This window comes from Notamacropus eugenii, chromosome 4 (genome assembly GCF_028372415.1).
Source record: "Notamacropus eugenii isolate mMacEug1 chromosome 4, mMacEug1.pri_v2, whole genome shotgun sequence".
Classification (NCBI taxonomy): domain Eukaryota; kingdom Metazoa; phylum Chordata; class Mammalia; order Diprotodontia; family Macropodidae; genus Notamacropus; species Notamacropus eugenii.
Window position 1 is genome coordinate 24,573,812 of NC_092875.1, and position 20,780 is coordinate 24,594,591.

The window sequence follows — 20,780 nt, forward strand, 5'->3', positions numbered from 1 at the left end:
CCACAGCCCCTCCCCTGCCCCGCCCCCGCCTCTGGCCCCGCCCCGCCCCGCCCCGCGGGAGTGGCTCTGGACGTCAGGCACCGGGCAGCGGCTGGGAGAAGCAGACCCCCTGGGGGTCCTGAGCCTCCTTAGCCGTGGGAGGCACCACGAAGTCTGCACCTCCGAGCCTCCCTTTCCCCATCTTACAGATTGACATTTTTTACGTTTACATACAAAATTTACATTCCCCATTTTACCGGAATCGGGGTCCCTAGCTCCAGGTGCTCCTGAGGCTTAGGTGACACAATTGGGTCAAGGGGCATCGATGCCACCGCGGCGTGCCTGGCAGGCACTGCCGACACGCGCGTGTGCTCCTGGTGGGGCCACGAGCCCCGGACCTCAAACCCAGCCCCCGGCGTCCACCAGAGGCAGTGCCCGTCCCAACCTGCCCAGATGCTCCATGACCCTGACCTCTCCGTGTGGTCCCACAAGACGCCCTCTGTGACCTCCGGACCACCCCAGCCTACTTAGAGCCACTCCTTAATCCTGTGCAGACCTTCCCAGTCTGTTTCCCTGGACCCTTGCATTGTGGGGTTCCCAGCACCCCAAACCCCAACACTTCTGGGCAGGTTTCTTTACAGTTGAGGAAACAGGCAGGCAGAGGTTAAAGCTTCTGGTCCAGAGTCACTCAACTCATGTCTGAAGTCCAATTCAAATTTAATTCTTTCTTCCTCCAAGTCCTGTGCTCCTGCTACTATCATGGGGAGCACAGTGGATGAAGAGCAGGGCTCCGATGGGACCTCAGACACTTGCTACCCTTGTGATCCTGGGCAAGTCACTGAACCCTATTTACCTCAGTTTCCTCATCTGTAAAATGAGCTACCAAGATGGCCAAGCCACCCCGGTATTTTGGTGAAGAAACCCCAAATGGGTCCAGGCATGACTGACATAACTGAACAACCACAAAGAAAATTGGGGTCAGTTCTTGGGTTCAAATATGGGCTCTGCTTCTCACTCAGTATGTTATGTGACACTGGGTAAGTAGCTTAGCTCCCCTGGGCCTCTGCTTCATCTGTCATATGGAACTGGCTGGACCAGATGGTCCCAAAGACCCCTTTCAGGGTTGAATAGAGGGTCCCATGATTCAAGGTAGAGTTCAAGGAGACCCGATGACCTGGACTCGTGGACTTCTCCCTGTCAGTTATTGATGTACAAATCTCGGCCCTGCTAGATGGCCCTTTAAAAATACCACCCACCAGTGGTGAGCTGATCCAACCTTTCTGGAGAGCAATCTGGAACTATGCCCCAAGGGCTATAAAAATGTGCTTACCCTTTGACCCAGCAATACTGATTTCTGGGCTGTACCTCTGAGAGATTATGGAAATGGAAAAGGACCCACATGTACAAAAATATTTCTAGCAGCCCTTTCTGTGGTGGTCAAGAACTGGAAATTGAGGAATTTGAAGAGCCCATAATTGGGGAATGGCTGAAAGAGTTGTGGTCTATGAATGTAATGGAATACTATACCCTAAGAAATGAGGAACAGGAAGACTTCAGAGAGGCCTGGAAGGACCTATCTGAACTGATGCTAAGTGAAAGGAGCAGAACCAGGAGAACTTTGTACACAGTAAGAGCCACAGATTGTAATGATTGACTTTGATAGACTTAGCTCTTCTCAGCAATGCAAGGACCTATAAAACAAATCCAAGACTCATGATGGAAAATGCTGTCCACATCCAGAAAAAGAACTGTGGAGTCTGAATACAGAGACTGTTTTCTGTTTTTGTTTTTCTTTCTCATGGTTCCTCCCTTTTGTTCTAATTCCTCTATAGAACATGACTAATGTGAAAATATGTTCAATAGGAATGTATATGTAGAGTCTACATCAGATTGCACACTGTCTTGGGGAAAGAGGAGGGGAAGGAGGGGGAGAAAATTTTAAACTTACAGAAGTGAATGTTGAAAACTGAAAATAAATTAACTTAAAAAAAATACCACCCATCCCCCAGTGCCTACCAGGGTGCCCAGCACACAAGAGGCAATTCATAACTTGTAATCCCTAGGTCTGGTATCATCCTACAAGACCCAAGAGCCAAGGGAACTCTCCAGTTGTCCTCAGTTGCAGAAGATCCTCTCTCCCCTTCCCAACAATTTTAACTTTTTAATTACCCATGCTAAAATCACTTTGCCAATCACATTCAATTGTGATGTCACCTCAGAAAGCCAGCCTTCTCTTTGAACTAAATGGTTTCTAAGGTCTAGTCAGGCTCTTAACATGAGAGAAACGATGGTGAGGTGGACCAAGGGCTGGGCCTGAAAACACTCAGAATCCTGGCTCAAGTCATCACTCCGCTGGTGCACAGTAGGTGCTTAATACCCATTGATTAAAATTACCTTCCATACACTCTGTATAGATGTAATTAGGTACATACTGTCTCCCTTAATAGAATGTAAGCCCCTTAAGAGTTGCATCTTTTGGGGAATCCCCAGCACAGTGCCTGGCATACATTAGACACAACACATGTATTCTGATTAACTGGGCAAGCATTTCCCCTCCCCACATTTCAGTTTCCTCGTTTTGGGGACACTGCTAATTTCATCATCCACCACCACCACCACCATTATATAAACGTACGCTATTAAGTTCTGTGATCTTTTTGCAGAGGGAAGAACAGTGACCAAGTCCCAGGAGTGTAGAGTGGGAAGAGGTTCAGAAGGAGATTGCCCTCAGGGGCTAGCTTTGTTCAGGCTGCCACCAACACAGCCCAGTAGAAACTTGCCTGTTTCACTTCCTTGGAAAGGCGTAGGTCAAAGGGCTGGTCATTCTCACAGCTCCAGAATCAACACCAGCACCAATCAAAGCAGTCTACAAGCATTTAGTGAGTATCTACCTATGTGTTGAGCACTGTGCTAAGTCCTGGGAATCAAAGAAAGGCAAAAGGTAGCCCCTGCTCTCAAGGAACTCACAGGGGGAATGTGCAAAGAACTAGAGATCTTATTCTCAGAGGAAGGCCTGGGAAAGCTGAATCTTAGCTGAGACTGACTTGAAGCCAGAGAAAACAGCCCTGCATGTAAGGAGGGTCTAGACCTCCCTGGGTACTCCCCTGAGGTGGTAATGGTCTCAAGGACTGGTGAAAGGGTGAGCTGAAGTCAGGCATTTTCGTGCCTTGAGAATAGAAAAGGGAAACAGGGGAAAGGACCTAGGTTGATGTGAACAGGAAATACAGACTGTCTCTGCACCAGCTCTGAGGAAGCAACAGCTACACTCATGTGGAATCAGTAAGGGTCCCAGGAGAGAGCTGGCTAGCCCAGGCCTTGAGCAGGATAGAGAGGAGGCAAGGCAGTTTGGAAACTTTTTAAAAGTGACTTCACAAAAAGCCAAAAATAAAAAACAAGGCCCCTGCAACTTGATGCCGGTTCTCATGACCTTGGATGGACACAGAGCAAGAGAGGAGTCTAGTCGTAAGTACATAAAGTAACAAGATGCCTCCAGCCCCTTCCTGTGCTGGCTCTCAAGTCAGAGGAGCTGAGTTCTAATCCCCACTCAAGGACTTAGCCCAATTCTGGCCTGGCCTGTTTCTTTTTCTTTGGCTAGCCCGCCTTTGTGTTCCAGTCTCTAGACCCACCCCCTCATTTCACAGACAGGAAATGAAGGCCCCGAAAAGGGAAATGACTTACCATAGGCCACATGAAATGTTTTGAGGATTTGAACCCAGGCCCTTCGACATAAATCCATGGCTTTTCCCACTAACCCACCCCCACCCCCCACAGTGCCTTGGTTTTTTCCTCCTCCATCCCCAGAGACCTAACATTGCAAAGGCTGGCCAGCTTCCTTCAATGCAGCCCAAGTGGGGTGAGGTAATGCGGCTTTGAAAACTGTCCCCACTCAAGATAAGCAGTCTTACCCAAACCGGGAGCCCAATTTCCTTTGCAACAAGATTAGGATCTACATCCAGCCTTGTGTGGGCCCAGCCCTAGGCAGGCACTTGGCCCAAAAGCTCTCTCTAGCCATTTCGACCAGAACACGCCTTCAGATTTTTCCTTTTTTGCAGTTCTGGTTTCAGTCCCATCTGATCCTAGGGTAGGCGACAATTCCCGTAGCTGAGAAAGCTCCTCTCCGGGCACTCTTCTTCCTCCCCCAATCCCTGGGACAAAGGAGCAGGGTAAGCTCCCCATACCTGAGAGGAGTCTCAGTCTGCCTTCCCTAGAAAAACTTTGTCCCCTTTGAACCTCCAAGTTACACAGAGAAAAAACTCAGCTTTCTGAAGTTGCTGTCAGAGGTGGGCCTGCAGAGGGACAAAATGGACAGAGCCTGGTTTGAGACTCATAAAGGTAGAGTCCCAATACTGCCAGCCCATCAGAAACAGAAAAACTGTGCTAGCTGAAGAGGTTAGAAATGGCCTAGCAGAGGTTTCTCAGGAATATCAAATTTAAAGTGGAAGAGTCATATAGTCCAAGCCCCACCTTTTAATTCTGTTGACAAAATACTGAGCCAGAGGCTCAGTTTTAGAAACCTAAGCACCTACTACTTGCCACAGACCAGGGATACAAAGTCCCCCAGCTCAAACTCCAAAGCTCACTGGGGATGAGAAGAGCCCTGGCCATTAGGGCAGGGGAGGCCCAACTTCCCATCTGGGGTTGACCTGTAAGTGTGATCGCTGGACTTAAGTCTGTCTCTGACACTGTAAAATGGGATTCATACTTGCAGGCCCTACACCTCATGAGCTGTTGCTGTCACAAGACTGTATATACCTTAAAAAGTAAAGCTGGACTCTGGTGACAATATAATTTTATTTTTCTTGAACACGTTGCTGGTTAAAACTGCCAGAGTATTACAGAATATTTCCTCAACCTAACATCCTGGAATTATAAATTTGAGAGAGAGAGAGAGACAGCTACATGAAGATCCCTAGCCCCTTCCAAACGCCTAAGTGCCTCCAAAGCTAAAAGCCTGATTTGCCAACCTAAAGCACTAGCTAGGTCAGCCTTTGAGCCACCCTCCCCCCATCCCTGGTCAGACCCAAATTCAGTCCCAACACAAAGTATCACTGCAAATTGTTTATTAAAACACAAAGCAATGGACAGTGAAAAACATCCTGATTTGGGGGCAGGGGAAAGAAAGTTAGGACAGATGGAAATAACTCAGAAGGAAAAGAACCCTTACCCCCAGTCAAACCAGCAGGGTTTGAACCCTCTATCCCATCCCATTGTGCTGCTCGCTACCGATGCCCAAGTTGGGGCTGCAAACCCCGAGGTGGCGGGGGCCAGTTGGGGGGCTGGGGTAGGCCTGGAGGTCCAAAGGGAACGACAAAGGCCGCTAAGACCTTGACAATTCTATGGGAATTTGTATGTCCAGAATAGGGGAGCTAGAGCCAGCTCCATTTCCTAAACAGGCCAGGCCAAGAACTACAGATGAAGTTGGCCCTTAGCTCAAGCTGGGGAAAAGCCACTCGTGGCTAGCTTCAGGACAAACTCACAGGAAGGGGCAAGAGTGACAAAAGCCCGAAGCCTAAGGAGGGAGCAATGGATCCAGGGTCCAATCTCTTTTCATTCCCCAGATCACAAGCACACCAAGGAAATGCAGGAGTGGGCAGGAAGAGGGACCCAAGGCTCCCTCCACACTGATTTCCCCTTGGGATCACAGACCCCCACCAGCCAACCCAGTCTATTCACATGCATGGTCTCCCCACTCCAGCCTGCTAATGTCTGAGCAGCTTGTCTTTCCTGGAAGGGAAATGTTTGAGCTTGAAACCCCAGAGAAGAGAAACCAGCCCCCCTACATCTTGTAAAGATGGTGTTGTCTTTTAAGGACGCTGGAACGCCTCCCTCTCTCACAAGATGCTTAGGAGGAGATGGACCCAGAGGACAGACAGCCCCACCACCATCACCTCTGCCAAGTGGAGGACCAGAATTCCTTGTCCCAACACCAAGTGCTGTGTTTTTGCCAACTCAACTACCCTCAGGTTCCCTAGCTCCAATCCAGCTTGGCCATTAATCCTGGCTAAAGGGCAACTGGGAGACCATGGGAAGTTAGCCAACTCACAGAAGGGGGTAGAATCACATCCTTGGCCCAATTGAAAAAACTTTCTAGCTGTTGTCTGCCCATTACAAAGGAGACCTTCTTGTGCAGCCTCCGTCCCAGAGAAGACTGACTGGATCTAAAAACCCACCTAAGGAGATGCCTGCCTGGGGTTGACAAGGAAGGATAAATGACTCCTCTCTTCCCAAGGCCTGGGATCTTTGATCCTTATTCACATCCTTCCATGGGAGGATGGAAACACCTCCATTTTTCATATTCCAGCCGGCTCCCAGGCAGGGTCAATGTGGCCTCAGTAGGCCAACTGGGCCTCACTTCCCCTTTAGCCGGCATTCCAAAAAGGGGAAAGCTACTCCTACTGGATTTTCACCAAAGAACTGGGGTGTCTTTTCACACTTTAAAGTTTTCCTTCCTGCATCTTTCTGGGTCTTGGCAAAGGAAAGCAGAGGATGGAGCATGGCTACTTAAGTCACCAAGGCACCACGACTCAAGTGGGCACCTTTTTTACATCAAACAGGCTTATGCAGGGGCATAGGGTGTGGTAGGGGCATGCAGGAAGGGACAGCCCCTGGCCCAGACCTGAATCTAGAGAGAAAGCATATACCAAGGCTCAAAACTGGTTTAAAAACAAAACCAAAAAAAGGTCCAAGAGAGACAGTTAGAGAGAAAAGAGAGTAAGAAAGGCACTGTGCTGACTGGGGCCCTCCCCAGTCCCCCAGGGACTGCCTCTGCCTCTTTCCTAAGGAGGACGGACAGAAAACCTGCTAATTCCTTCCCTGGACTCCCCAAGGTGAGTAGGTTTTGAGGAAAATGTATATAAGAGCTGGGCAATCGAAAATACTGCCAGTGCTTCTGAAGTCTGGCTGAGATTCTGAGACACCAGGACTTCTCAGGCGATGGAATGAAGGGAGAAGGAAAGGAGAAATTCCTTAAAACAGAAGCTTCTCCAAAAACATTGGCTATCAAACTGAAACTGAAAAAAAATCCAGATGTAACAAGAGCTCCAGGTGCCGCCAGAGGGAGGGGGATGCGCAAGGTAATGCAGGGCAGGCTCGGCATGGCATCACAGAACTGAAACCCAAGCCAAGCTCCTGGCAGCCCCTTGGACAAGTGATGGAGACCAGAGAACAAGATGGAAGCTCTTCAACTGAGGGGTACTTACTACTTATGAACGTTCAACACCAATCCCAGTGACGCTAGCCAATAGCAATTTAGGGAAAAACAAACAGACAACTGTCTTTCAAGCCACCAGGAGGTCAAATCAGGACCCCCACAATGCAGCTTTCCCCCTGACATCAGGACCATGAAAAAAAGCATAGACTTTTTTAAAAAAGAAGCTGTCCTGACTGGCTCAAGGAAACATCCAGGTACATTCCTCTGGCATGGGGCTGGAGTTTAGCCTGCCTGAAGCCCAGAGCAGAAGCTGATTTCTCTTCCTCCTGCTCTCCCTCCCACTCAGGGCCATCCATCCATCCATGTCCCACCCATCTCATTAGAGCCAGGTGACTAGGAGAGGGCAAGCAGACGTGCCCACCCCAAGGAGCCAAACCCTAGCTGGAGGTTCTCCTGCCTTGGGTGAGCTGAGGCAATGTTAGCAGAAGGGGGGAGGTTAGGGATAAAATGTGGCCTCAAGAGATGGCTGGACTCAGGCACCTCAAGACAGCTGGGAGCTGTCTCTCAGTTCCAACACTGGCTCCATGCTTAAGATGGGAATCAAGGGTGAGAGGCAAGAGCCTAGAGTAATTTCTAATATACACAATACAAAAATAAAAAATAATAATAAAGAGTCCCCATCCCCTAAGCAAAAATGTCATGTACCTATGTCTAGCAAGGTATAGCAGGCCACTGGCCTTGGAGGAGGACACAGCTTTCTAGACCAGCTATAGCCAGGCCTGGGCAAAGGGGGGAACTCCTGACTGTGGAACAGCTTAGGCCCAAGGGGATTCCTTACCCCCACCCCCACCCACATTGTTTCCTGTTCCCTTCCTTCCCCTTCAGATTTTTTAGATCATGGAAAGGTGTTCCTTCCTCTGAGCACAGCTAGAAAGGAAAATGTCCTCCTGCCCAGCTCAAGGAGAAAGGACCAGCCTGGGAACCACGACTGGAGGACACCTTCTTCGGGGGGTACCGTTACAAAAGGGCCACAGGACCCGGGACTGGTCGTGGCAAAAAAGGCAGAGTCAGGGCTCCCCTCACTTGGAGGGGAGGAAAGAAAATCTTGCTGACTGATGAGCCAAACAAAGCCAAGTGCAAGTCCACAGGTCTCCTCTCCTGATTAGAAACAGCTCAAGGTTGGCAGTGGCTCAGACCCAGGGGGAAGAGCTGACAGCACAGGGCAGTTGGAGTCTGGTCCACTCCTGGAGGGCTCTGAAGGGCAATTCAGGTGACCAGAGCCAAAGGTTCTGTTAGAAGACAAAGGCCCACAAGGGTCTTGCCAGAAGAGGCTCTGACCACTCTCAGCTCTGCTTCCTGAATGCTATCAGCCAGGGACACCATCTGAGCTCCAGAAGCCCAGCAGGCGACTCTGGCTGGCAAAGAGTCCTAAGGGAGAATGGGTCACAAACTTGCTCTTTAGCTCTAAAATGAGAATGAAAAGCCTGAAGAAGCCAAGCTGGGATTTCCATAAGGCTGAGGGACAAGGCCTGGTGCTCTAAGGTGCCAACAGATCCTGTATCCCTCCCCCAAGCCTGGCCGAGCCCTGTCTCAGGCTACCTTCACTAAGGGGGTGAGGACGATTGTTAGTGAGGGAAATCCAACAAAGGTATTTTAATTCCCAGAGATCGGAACACTGCAAAGGAAGTCAAACGTGAACAGAAGGTGGACTAGGTGGTTGCCAGGGCTCTGGTGCATTGGAACGCTTCCAGCCCCTGCCCCCTAGGATGGCCAAATTATTGCTGTCAGGCAGGGCAGGAGCAGATGAGACTGAGTACAGAGGGGAGAGCCAGCAGATGTCAGAAGCCAAGACCGGGTCAGATCAAAGGTACAGGCAGGCAGTTAAGTATCTTGGGGGCAGTTCTAGGTCAATTATCAGGAAGTAATTGGTTGAACAGTCCTAGCCCTTGGGTACAAAACCACATGACACATACCCCTGCAGTCAGTAGCGAGTGCCAAATAGCCCTCATAATCTAGGGAGGAAAACCCAGAGAGACCAAGGGGCCACTGCTCCTAGGGAAGAGGAGTATGACTCCAAAACCAGGGAGACCTGGCTGGACCCAAGGAGGAGTCCTTGGGCAGGGCCAAGGTCTCACCCTCAACACTCATTTTACTGGACAACATCAACCTTCTTCAATTCCAAGTCCAGATGGGCTTTTAGACAAGCTAAGAGTCTTCAAAACGGCCATTCATTTCACTGAATACCAAAAGAAAAGTCCCTGGGCTCCCATCCCCTAAAGGAGCCCACTCACCAAGGAGGTTAACAGGGCACAAAATTTCAAGTGAGTAGCATAAAGGGGGGAGAAAAGGAAAAGCAAAATCAAATCCCCAACAGGCACTAAAAGCAAAATGTATTTTGTGGTGACAAAGGCAGTTTCAGGACAGGAGCTTCCTAGACCAGCTCCCCTCCCTGGTCCAGGAGTCCCACCTTGTTCACACACTTTAAGACAGAACTTTCCTTTGGAGGCCAGCCCTCCCCGCTGGAGCCCTGGCCCTCTGAATGAGGCTTCAGCCCCACACCTCATTCCCAACCATAATCTCTTTCAGGTAATCCATTTCCTATCCCTGGTTCTCCTAATATTCCATCTTAAAAGGGAACAGTATTTGTGCTCTGGGCCCAAGCCCTTTCCCCAAGGGACACAGATCCGAGTCCCCAGGGATCAGCCTCTAGATCCTTAGACAGGAAGGGTCCAATTTCACCCCAAGTACCCTGGAGAGGAAGGCAGCCACTGGATGCCAGCCATGAAGAAAGCGAGGGGAGTGAAATGAGGCCACGCCTGGGCTGGGCAAGTCCACTCTCTCCTCATTCTGCCTCTTTAAAAAATTTTTTTGTTAATAAATTGTGAAAAACATGAAGAAACCCAAACCAACCATGTTTGGTCTTGTTCCTCCTCCCTCCTCCCTGACCCTCAGGATGGCCCTGTGTCCTCACAGCCGACAGAGGCAGAAGAGGGTCGGGATGAAGACCCCAAAGGCCACCAGGATGGGAAACATGAGGCTGCTGTTGTCGGAGGCGTAGGGGTTGGGAGTCCGGGGGCCCGACTGGACCCGGTTCTTATTGGGCTGCCTTTTGGGGTTGGAACCGTCTTCATATTCTTCCTCCTCTTCCTCCTCCTCCTTTTTCTCCAGGCCTGGGTGAGGCTGCAGCTTTGGCACCTCTGAGGACAGAGAGAAGTATGACTGATATGCACAGTAAAGAATGTGCCCCCAACGCCAGCTGGAACACAGGGCACCAGAAGCCCCACTCCTTATGGCCCAACCTTCTGTGACCAGCAGGGTCAGGATTCTTTGAAGCTGGCTGGTCGGACACCCCAAAGCACAGAAATCTTGGCTGGTTCCTGACCATCCTGAGTAAGGGAAGGAGGTGATAAAGGTAACATCCTTCACAGAAGTCTCCAATATCCTCTTTCCCTCCTCACTTCTCCCACCAAGCCTTGAGAATGCTCATAAGCCGAGGTAGGGACAATAACCTGACATATATTCCTCAGTGTTCTCAGTTCTTTCCTGCCTCCCATGGTCCCAAATCCCTTTTCACTTGGAAGAGTCCTTTAAGGAGCACCTAGACCTCCTCATTTTACACACAAACTGAGGCCTAGGCAACAAGGAGCCAGGTTTAAGGCCAGGACTGGATCCAAAGGCCTTCTCCTTACGTGGGTCACACTGGCTCAGCAGCAGCCTTACTGCCCTTCACAGGACGACTTTAACAAACAGCTGAGTCCTGTATTCTGAGCACCGTCTCTCCTTACAGGTTCAGTGTCTACACAACTCTGCATTAGGCCTGACTTCTTCCCCTTGCAAGAAATTCAATTCACTCTCTTAGAAGAGGTATAGTCATGCCAAGACTTTGGGGAACAGAAGAGATTCCTTTCTGAACTTTCAGGCACCTCAATATTAACATAAAAGACAGGAACACGTTGGATGGTGTATTGAAGCAGAATGGGGTAAGGACAGGGGGAGAGTGATTGACTGGTGCCAGCCATAGAGACACAAGCCGCTCTGTGAAGGCAGCCTGGGAAACTGGCAGCTGTGATAACCTCAGAGCCCCAAGAGGGAAAATATGCCCACAGCCGGATGCCAAGGACACTGAGAAGGTTTAAAAGGTGCCAAGACCTTCCTTCCCAGCTCAGCTTAGCCATGTCAGCAAGTTCTATCTACCAGAAGGCTCTGATAGATGTTCTGATAGATGCAAGTTGGTTCGGCAGGCCTCCCACTCTATTGTCCCCTGGAAAAGACTAATAAATGGGGAAGGAAACACCATGGCGCATGATACTCAGAGGGTGATATCATGTGACTCTCCAATTCAGAGCCCTTTTATGTGTTGGTACCTCAGGCTCTGAGGAGATCAGCCAAGGAAGAGGGTTGTGTATAAGATAGTCAGGAAGGAAGCACTATAGTTTTCCCAAGAGTAGATTTTCTGGGATCTGACAATGAGCTTAACGAACGGTAAGGGAAGGAAATACTTTGCCTTCCACTTAGAAGGCCAAGCAACTCAAAGGACAGGTCTGAGCTGGCTGGGGCTGACCCAGCCCATCCTCTACCATGGGGATCCTTTGCCTTGGGGTTTGGTACAGTTGAGGAAAGCAGCACCTTGGGAATCTGCCACTAGCTCCTCCAGAGACTGTGGCCATCAGATTCTACATTCCTGGAGGAAGCTTACTTCCCTCAGCTACAAAAGGAGGGGTCTGCACTTATCTTCAAAGTCTCTTCCAATTCCAAGTGTACAATCCCACTAACTAATTCAGGTCCTGGTTTTATGAATTTTGCTTCCTGTCAGACTGTGCCAAGTGACTGGCCCCATCCTTACCCCCAGCAATCACCAAGTGCTAGTACCCATGCCCAAAATGCCATTAAATGCCAACAAAAATATTACTCACCATCTATGGTCCCAGCCATGATATATAGTGCACAGACTTTGGGATTGTCATAGTACCCCTACAAGATGGGAAAAAACCTGTCAAGCCCACACAGGAACAAGGCACTCCCCAGCCCCCACCCCTGCCAGATGACAGAAGGGCTTACCTTGACAAACTCGATGTGCAGTTTCCCAGTGAAGGTAGAAACTTCCCCCTGGACACTCAGCTTTCCCTTTTTGATACTAATGGGGATGATTTCATCATGAGCTGTGCTATGACCAACTCGGTCAAAGATGTCCAGATCTTTCACAACCACATGACCATTCAAGCGGACATCAAACACCTTCAGGGTCAGAAAGGGAAAATTCAATTCAGTAAGCGTCAGTCAGCTTCCCAATCTGGACAAGGCACAACTAGGTGTTTGGGAGAGAAAAGCAAAATTATTTTTAAAAGAGCTCCTGCCCTCAAGGACCATATATCCTACTAAGGAGATTCAATGCAAATGCAGCTGTATAAATAAAGATAATTTGAGGAGAAGAGGAACTCTAACAGCTGAGAAGATGAGGAAGGGCTTCCCTTGACAGGGAGCATCCAAGCTACAGATTCTCAAAGGCAGAAGTTATTGGGCAGTAAGACCATTTCAGGCATGGGGGAGTAGCCTGCAGTGAGTCAGGAGACAGAGGAGTTGCAGGAACATTGTAGGTGCATTTTGTAGGGGAATTTTTATAAAGGTTCATGGGAACCAAAGAGTAGAAGCCAGGGGTGGGGAACCTGGTAGAAGACCACAGGTTGGAGAAGACCAGATAGAGTTTCAGCTGTAAAACCAGTTCAGCGAAGAGACAAATAAAACCTCCAGATGGCTCGAGGCTCGGGCTCAGAAAAATTGAGGAGGCCTCGTCAACACGGCAGGCAAGAGGTCCCACCACACTCATGAGACAGGCCATTTAAGCCAATACAGTATCAATACCAGAGAAGGCAAAATATACCAGCAGAGACAGAAAAAATGAGATTTAGAAACGTAACCCACATAAAGGAAGTACATGCCATTTTGTTGGCAGCCAAAGGGTTAGGAGAGTCTTGGCCACTGGCTCTTCAGCGAAGGTCTTATAATTAAGTGCCTACATCCCAGCACCCCAGAGACATACCTTAAGGAGGCAGGGGATGAGAATGACCTGCTTCTCCAATGTTCATCTACCCTACCCGCCCCCCAAGAAAGTTTGCCTTTTCGACCTGAGACCCCATGACCCACAGGCCAAGTGAGAGGGATAGCTCAGAAAGCCTGGCTCCACCTCACCTTCTGCTGGGATTGTGCAAAATAGACCTCGGCAAACTTCAACACCAGCACATAGTCTCCCTCCTCTTTGATGGGCACCTCATAGCCAAAGGTCTCCTCATTGTAGCGCTCTGTCTGATAGAGGATCTGGTCTTCAGGGTTGGCACGAAGGATGGGTAGCTTCATCCCATAGTCTGAGGCTAAGGAAGGAAGCACAGGACCGGGGCTCTGTTAAACCAGGGCTAAAGACATAAGGCTCTTCAAGAGCCACAGGACCAGAACAGGGCCAGGGGGCCAAAGAAGCCTCATGATGGTGGTGGTGGTAGAGATGGTCACCCCAGCTACACCTGGTTCAGGCTGGAAAGAAGGCAGCTGCTACCAGTTCTCCGTCTACCAGGAAAACAGCATTCTGGAAACCTGACACCATCCATTCCACCAAGCCCTACAGCCACATCAGAGCCTGGGCAAAAATTCGGGTATTACAAGAAGGTTCACAAAAGCACCTCTTCCCATTGCTCCAGGCCAACAAACAGAAGTTTCTGAACAAATACAAACTCATTATTAAAAGAGGGCGCTGCCCTGCCTGCAGCTGCCCATCTCCCTGGGAGGGCCAGCTTCAGAGAAACCTCACAAAACAAGAGAGACAGCAGGGAATTCTACAGCAGACAGAAAAAGATGACTGAAAAGAGAATGTTTTGTAGCACCCAAAAAAGGGCCAGTCTAAAACAAACAGGTTGGGAGAGTCAGCTGGAAGGCTAGATATATAGATAAAATGCTAGCTGGTTTCCTCAATTTCCATCAAAAGATTTCAATGTGAGTAAATTAAGTTAGGGCCCTAAGAAATAGTTGTAATTACTGCTTTTTTATAAAAGTTTATAAGAGAGGCCAAAACTGTCACTAAACTCTTTAATTCAAGACAGACATATACAGACATATCGACATACAGACAGACACACACACCTATTTCAGATACTTCAATTGATAAAGTACTCCCAGATCACTTCACCTACTTCCTGTGAATTGCCTAGGGTCTAGGCCAGGAGTGAGGGAACCTGCAGCCTTGAAGCCACACATGGCCCTCTAAGTCCTCAAGTGCAGCCCTTTGCCTGAATCCAAACTTCACAGAACTAATCCCTTCAAAAAAAGGATTCGTTCTGTAAAACTTGGACTCAGTCAAAAAGCCAAAACCAAGGCCTAGGCAAAACACAGAGAGGGATCAGTTGGCAATAGACAGAGAAAACAAGTCACACAATGGTTTCACCAACCAAGGGGGAAGGGGCATCACCATGGCCAAGGCCCCAGGGGGTGATCTGTCCTTCTTATCTCATATTTAGAGGCTAATGTATGTCTACACATCAACCCCAGACACCAAAATGTCAACCTTCTTCCAAGATTCCCTTTCCCTAGAGGAGGCTTCCAGTCATCTCCTAGAATCAGCTACTCCAGTTTTCTGAGATGCCAATCCCACTCCCCCAGGAAGTCTTTCCTGGTTACTCTGGACATTAGTGCACCCAAATCACTGCCTATTTACTTGTTTGTAAAATGTTACATTCCCCCACTCCACCCCCAAGGGAACATTAGCTAGAACACAGACTAGCACAAGTCACATCTGAGGATGGGACCTCCTCCGTACCTGCAGCAGTGCTGGACATCTAAGCAATATCTGTTTCTGGGCATACCCTATAACCTCATAAATGACCCAAACTCCGAACACAGTGCTGACTTCTTTGATTAGATGCCTCCACCCCACTTTTTAAGACACAGACAAACACATACACATACACACACACACACACACACACACATACACTTTACTTCAGATACAGAGGACCATTCTTATTCCCTGCCTCCCTGTAAAATCTGGTGTCTGCCTTCCAAAGTTTCGACAGGAAACACAAGAATTCAGACCCTTCAAGGTATCCAGCTCCTTGGGATTTTCCTTCTAGTCAACTCCCTCATGGGGGACATAAGAATAGGAGGGAGTTAGGAAAGACAAGTGGGGAAAGAATGGAAGTTCTCTGAAATCAGGACTTGTCATTACTAATGGTTCCTGCCAGACAGCCCACCCAAAGCACCAGCAACAGGAAGTTAAGAGCATTCAGGCAAATCGGTAAACATTACCTACTTCTCCCCCAGTTCTCCTCAAAAAAAACAAAATCCACCTCCACAAAGATGGCTAAGTTAATGTGCTCCAATACCAAGAGTCCAAGGGGAGCGACCCCATGCCCTGATGCATAAAACGAAGAAACCAAGATTCTGCCAGCTGTCTTCCTCCCTCTCTAGAACAGCCCCTCCAAATTCAGAGTTTGAACCAGCTTTCATTTATTAGCATGTACAGAAAAGGATTGGTCGCTGGTGATCTTTTTCATATTAAGAGTGGAAAAAGAAATGTAATCTGTGGCAAAGCTGCCTGGCCACAGAGAACAGTCAGACTTAGATACACACCCACCCACACACCCAAACCCAATCCTGGAATTGCCTTTCAGAACATTTCCCCCCAAAAATAACCCAAGTGACTGTCTCAAGGGATTGGCCACATGTAGGGTTTAATCTGTATAAAGCCCGGAAAGGTAGAGCAGCAAGAAGAACTTCCCCTGCCGCCCCACCCCCAAGTACAGTGAGTGGTGTGGTCAGCATGCTGTTGATATGGCTAGAATACAGCTAAGGGAAAAGAAGGGGGCCAGAAGGACTCCACTTATGGGTCTACACCTTCTAGGGTTCTTAGACAGGGGCGAGTGGTTCCCAGGTTACATTTTAAGTCTCTCTCTTACTCTTAGGGCTGAGAATGGGTCCTATAGAAAGTGGGTGCTATATATAACTATAGGGGATCACACCCTTTAGGTACTGTCAAACACCCAAAGACCAAAGGCAGCCAGGATCAGTGGTGAACACAACCCTGTTAAAAGGGACCTTAAAAAACGCTTTACAGAGTCAGAAACCAAGGTTCGGGCTGGTGGCATGGCAGCAGAGCTAGACTTCAAAGGCAGATTCTCTGACTCCAATCAGGATCCTTGGAAGCTCTTTCTGGGACTCCAAACACCCCCTCCCTCTTCTCCACCTAACTTCAGACTGCCTTCCATCAAACTCCTCACATTTCTCTATCAACACTGAAGGAAGTTTCTAAAGGGAGATAGTTAGGGAATCTTTTTAAACCTAGTGACTAGGCCAGATAAGCAAAGCTCTTTGTGGGGGATCTCCTCAACCAGACCAGATCAGTGGGGATAAGCACCCAGTGCCCAGCACAGATAGAGGTCAAAGTCATCCTGTGAAGTCACATGCAGAACCCCAGATTCTGCCTTGGGTTAGCCACAGGTGAACGTTCGGTACCAAATCTGTTTAAGCAAACCAGAGTGTCACCAGTTCCTCCCTTCCAGGTACCAGGGATCCCTTGGCCAGCCATGCCGGGGCTTTCCCATCTTTGTGCCATCTTTCCAGGACTACCTCCATTTTATTCCACCTCCATCTTGTAGGCCCTGGTTCTCTGCATGTTCCCCTCATTAGACCATGGGCTTGGGGGCAGGGTCTCTCTCCTTTCTTTGTATCTCCAATGCTTAGCACAATGCCTGGAACATAGAAGAGACTTAGTGACTGCTCATTGACTCAAGGGGCCATGATCTTATCACAGGCCTGGACTGCTAAGTAACTGGCATCTCCATGGGCATCTGGCACATCACTGAAGTTCAAGTTAAAAGGTCACCAGGCAAAGAGATATGTTTTCATCTCTTTTGGACTGGAGGGGTAGAAGAGAGGGAACCTCTTAGCAAACTTCACAGAACCTCAGAATTAGAACAGTCCAGCTAATCTCCAGGATTCCTAACACACTAGTGAGGTGCAGCACTCTGGAGATTTTAATGAAAGATTATTTTATTAACTTGGCTAATATGTACAAACTAGCAGCTTGGGAAGGCCTAACCATCTATCTGCTGTTACCACTGAGTAACCCAGTACTAGCTGGTAGCAGGCTCAGATCAATTAGGAGTTACAATCATTAAGGTGACAGTCTACTGAAAAAGATGCATGTCTTTAAGTGATCAAAAGCTGTCATATGAAAATAGAACAGATGAAACTGAGACTCAGAACGGGAAAGGGCCTTGGTCCGGGGTCATACAGCTAATTAGGAGCAGCCACCTTTGGCCCTCAGTCTAAATAACCAACACTTTCCTAAATAAACCTCACAGTCAAAATCAAGGAGCCCTGAGATAGAATCCCAAGGTGAACGTTGGGTTTGCTGGGGTATACGAAGGAGGGGCTGCCAGAGGGAGAGGGCAAATGATCAGGAAGAATGCTTTTCCAGGGCAATTTCCAGAGCAATGGTGCTTAGGGCCAATCAGTCACTGTCACAGCCAAAAACACTTCTGCTTGGAGCATCGGGGGATGCAGATCTCTCTATGAGGAACTAGGAACTCAATGAAATAGTCATTAAATATGGACACTTGCAAGATCCAGTGTTAAGGAGTGAAGGAACACTTCTATTTTACTAGGACTATAGAAAATTAATAAAATCCTGCTAGTTCTGTGGAAGCCAAACGCTGCTTGGACCGCTACAGAAACAAACTATTGAAGAAAGAGGCAGCCTGGGTGAAGGGATGGTGCCCTACAGACCTGAAGGTCAGATACCCAGGTCTGAATTCCACCTCTGACAACTGCCAGCTGTGTGACTGTGGGCCAAATCCAAGTCTCGGATTTCCTCTTCTCTAAACTGGGGACGATAATCGCCACGCAACCTACCTCATAGGGCTGTTGGGGAGAAAGCGCTTCAAAAACCTCAAGGTTTTATGTAAAGGGGAGCTGCTATTTTCATTAGAGGGAGTCAGAAATGATATCAAATGGGAAAGAAGTAACACAGCTTTTATTCAACAGCTTCTACCAAAGCCTGATGATCTGGGGTGACACCTGGGTAAGGCAAGGGTCTCCCTTTTACTGTTTAAAAAGTTCTTTCACACAGAATTTCTTTCAAATGAGTCTCTCAGTGAAGCTAAGGCAAAGGCTTTATTTTGCTAATTTTACAGACGGGGCAACTACGTCTGGGGTCAGAAAGATCTGAATTCAAATCCAGCCTCAGACACTTTAGTAGCTGTGTGACCCTGGGCAAGGCACTGAACTCTGTTTGCTTCAGTTACCTCATCAGTAAAATGAGCAGGAGAAGGAAATGGTGAACCACTTCAGCATCTTTGCCAAGAAAACCCCAAATACTTGGGGTCACCAAAAGTCAGACATGACTAAAGGACCAAAAAAATTTTACAGATAGGGAAACTCATCCATCAACAAGCCATTTATGAAGCACCTACTATGTGTCAGACAATGCGCCCAGGGCTGAGAATACAAAGCAAGGCAAACCTAGTTCTTGCCCTCATGTCTAGTGGGGGAGACAACAGACACGTTCTGATTCAGCCGGCATAGATGGAAGGTCAAGGAGAAGCTTTGGACTTGCCCAGATCTCCGGTACACAGGCCCTTTTCTTTCTGCTTCAGCACACTAACTCTCTCAGCACCTGGCCCTTCCCTCTACTTCCAAGAAGGGCCAACACATTTGGGAGGGAGAAAAGGAACAAAGGGTAAACAATGGCCCGACTGGACATCCTCCCCCATGGAGGCCTGAACTGGCCTCCGCTCCAAACCCAGCGGCCAAGAAAAGAGCTAAAAATACTGTTTTCCTGATCCAGTGGGTAGATGCTTTCTCTGAAGAGACAGGTTAAGGAATGTGGCTCCCAACAAAACTCTCTCCTACTGAAGACTCTACAGTTTATGGAGGAGGCTGGGAAAGCAGCCAAAAGGGGTGGCCCCACAGCCAGGAGTTGCCATGGTGGGACCAAAGTCTGGAGTGGCAATTCATTCGACATGGACCTCAGCAGGCCTTGTCTAATGGCATCCACAATAACCAACTTCCTGTAAGGGACTTCCAACATGAGCCAATAGCTCAGTGCCAGGCTTCCTCTTCCATTAGCAATTCTGGTTCCCAAAAGATAAGGATTGAGAACTCCAGATTCCTAACTTGGAACTGGGGGGTAGGGGGTGTCAGATAGTCCAAGTGCATCTGCTACTAGCTTGAATAAAAGGCCAGCTGGTGGAGCACCTGCGAATCAGAGGCAGGACAGCCAGTAACAATTAAGTGGAGGGACACCTGGGGGGCCTGGTCTGTGTGGTCCCTGCCAATTAGCTTTTCCATTAATGGGCCATGTCTTTAGTTTCTCTAGGCTGAACGAACCAAACCACTCAAGCTTCAACATCTGCTAGCAGGAAGAGCCATGCAACCTCAAACATGGTCTGATCTGAGTCTACAATGGCTTCCCGCTACCCCCAGGAGAGGAAGAAGGTGGCCCTGGGCCCTGCAGTCCACTTCGGGTGGCAGGCGGGTGCCAGCACCGAGGAGCTGCGGGCCCCGCGGGCCCCTCACTCGGAGGTCCCAAGGGGGGGCTCGCTTCTCATGCAACTTGCCCCCAGCCCACACAAAGGGCCCCCAGGGAGGCTGCCGTCCCGCTCAGGGTCGCTCACATTTTATTCTGCATTTACCCAACAACCTCCTCACCTCCAAGGGGCCCGAGCCCTCGGCTGGGACCCCAGACTGCAGGCGGGAGAGGGCCCCCGCCCCCACCCCCGGCATCGGTTATTAGGGGCCGGAAATGCAAGCGCTGCCTGCGGTGGAGCCCCGCGCGGGCCCCCGGCCCTCTTCTCTGCCGGCCTCAGTTTCTCCCAACTGTGAAATGGGGACCTGGGGCTCCCCTCCTGGCACCGCCAGCCTGGCGGCCCGCCCCCCCAGGTCCCCGGAGCAGGAACGGGCTCGGGTCCGGAAGGGGCAATGTCACCCAAGGAAGGGATCTTGAGGCCCCCTCCTCTTACAGACGGAGAAACTGAGGCCCGGCGGCCCGAGATCCCCGGCGGCCGGGGCCGGGCACGGGGGCGGGGCGCACGTGGCGGGCCCGGCGGGCAGCCTCACCTCGGCCCACCCGGCCCTCCAGAGGGTCCTTGCGGAAGTGGATCCCGTGCACGTCCACATGCGCCTCGCCGCCCGCGTTGATGGCCCAGATGACGCTCTCGGGCAGCCCGAGCCCCGCGGCCGCGGACGCCCCGGGGACGGCGCCGCCGAGGCCCAGCAGCAGCAGGGGCAGCAGGGGCAGCGGGGGCAGCGCCGTCGTCAGCAGCCGCAGCAGCAGCAGTGCCGCCCCCGCCCCGGCCCCGGCGCCCAGCGGCATCGCGGGCGGCCCCGGCCCGGCTCCTCCCGCCGCAAGGGGCTCGGCTCTCAGCAGCGCCCGGCTCCGCCCGCCGCCAGGGCCGCGGCCGCCCGGGACATGTCGCGCTCGCTCGCTCGCTCGCTCGCTCCCCAGCTCACCGCCGCCGCCTCCGTCTGGGGCTCGGGCTCCTACCTCCACCTCGGGCACAACCGAACCCGGCCCCAGCCGCCGGCGGCAGCCAATCAGCGCCCGACGCTCATTAATTACCCACGGCCCCCGGCGGGAGCGGCCGTCCCATTGGTCGCCGCGCGGGCAGGG

At 50.2% G+C, this 20,780-nt stretch overlaps 1 protein-coding gene across 2 annotated transcripts; it reads right to left on the bottom strand.

Annotated features, from left to right (window-relative positions):
* Positions 1-5,022: 5,022 nt before the first annotated feature.
* Positions 5,023-20,711, bottom strand: MLEC (malectin). 2 transcript variants are annotated; one of them, XM_072600253.1, is made up of 5 exons: positions 20,228-20,707; positions 13,316-13,494; positions 12,188-12,364; positions 12,043-12,100; positions 5,023-10,326 (listed from the first exon to the last, which is right to left on the bottom strand). In XM_072600253.1, the coding sequence occupies exons 1-5, from the start codon at positions 20,481-20,483 to the stop codon at positions 10,097-10,099; spliced, it is 900 nt and encodes a 299-aa protein (XP_072456354.1). In that variant the 5' UTR covers positions 20,484-20,707; the 3' UTR covers positions 5,023-10,096. The 2 variants fall into 2 exon arrangements, with proteins under 2 accessions (XP_072456354.1, XP_072456355.1); XM_072600254.1 differs by lacking the exons at positions 12,043-12,100; positions 12,188-12,364 and having other exon boundaries at positions 20,228-20,711.
* Between the last annotated feature and the right edge of the window lie 69 nt (positions 20,712-20,780).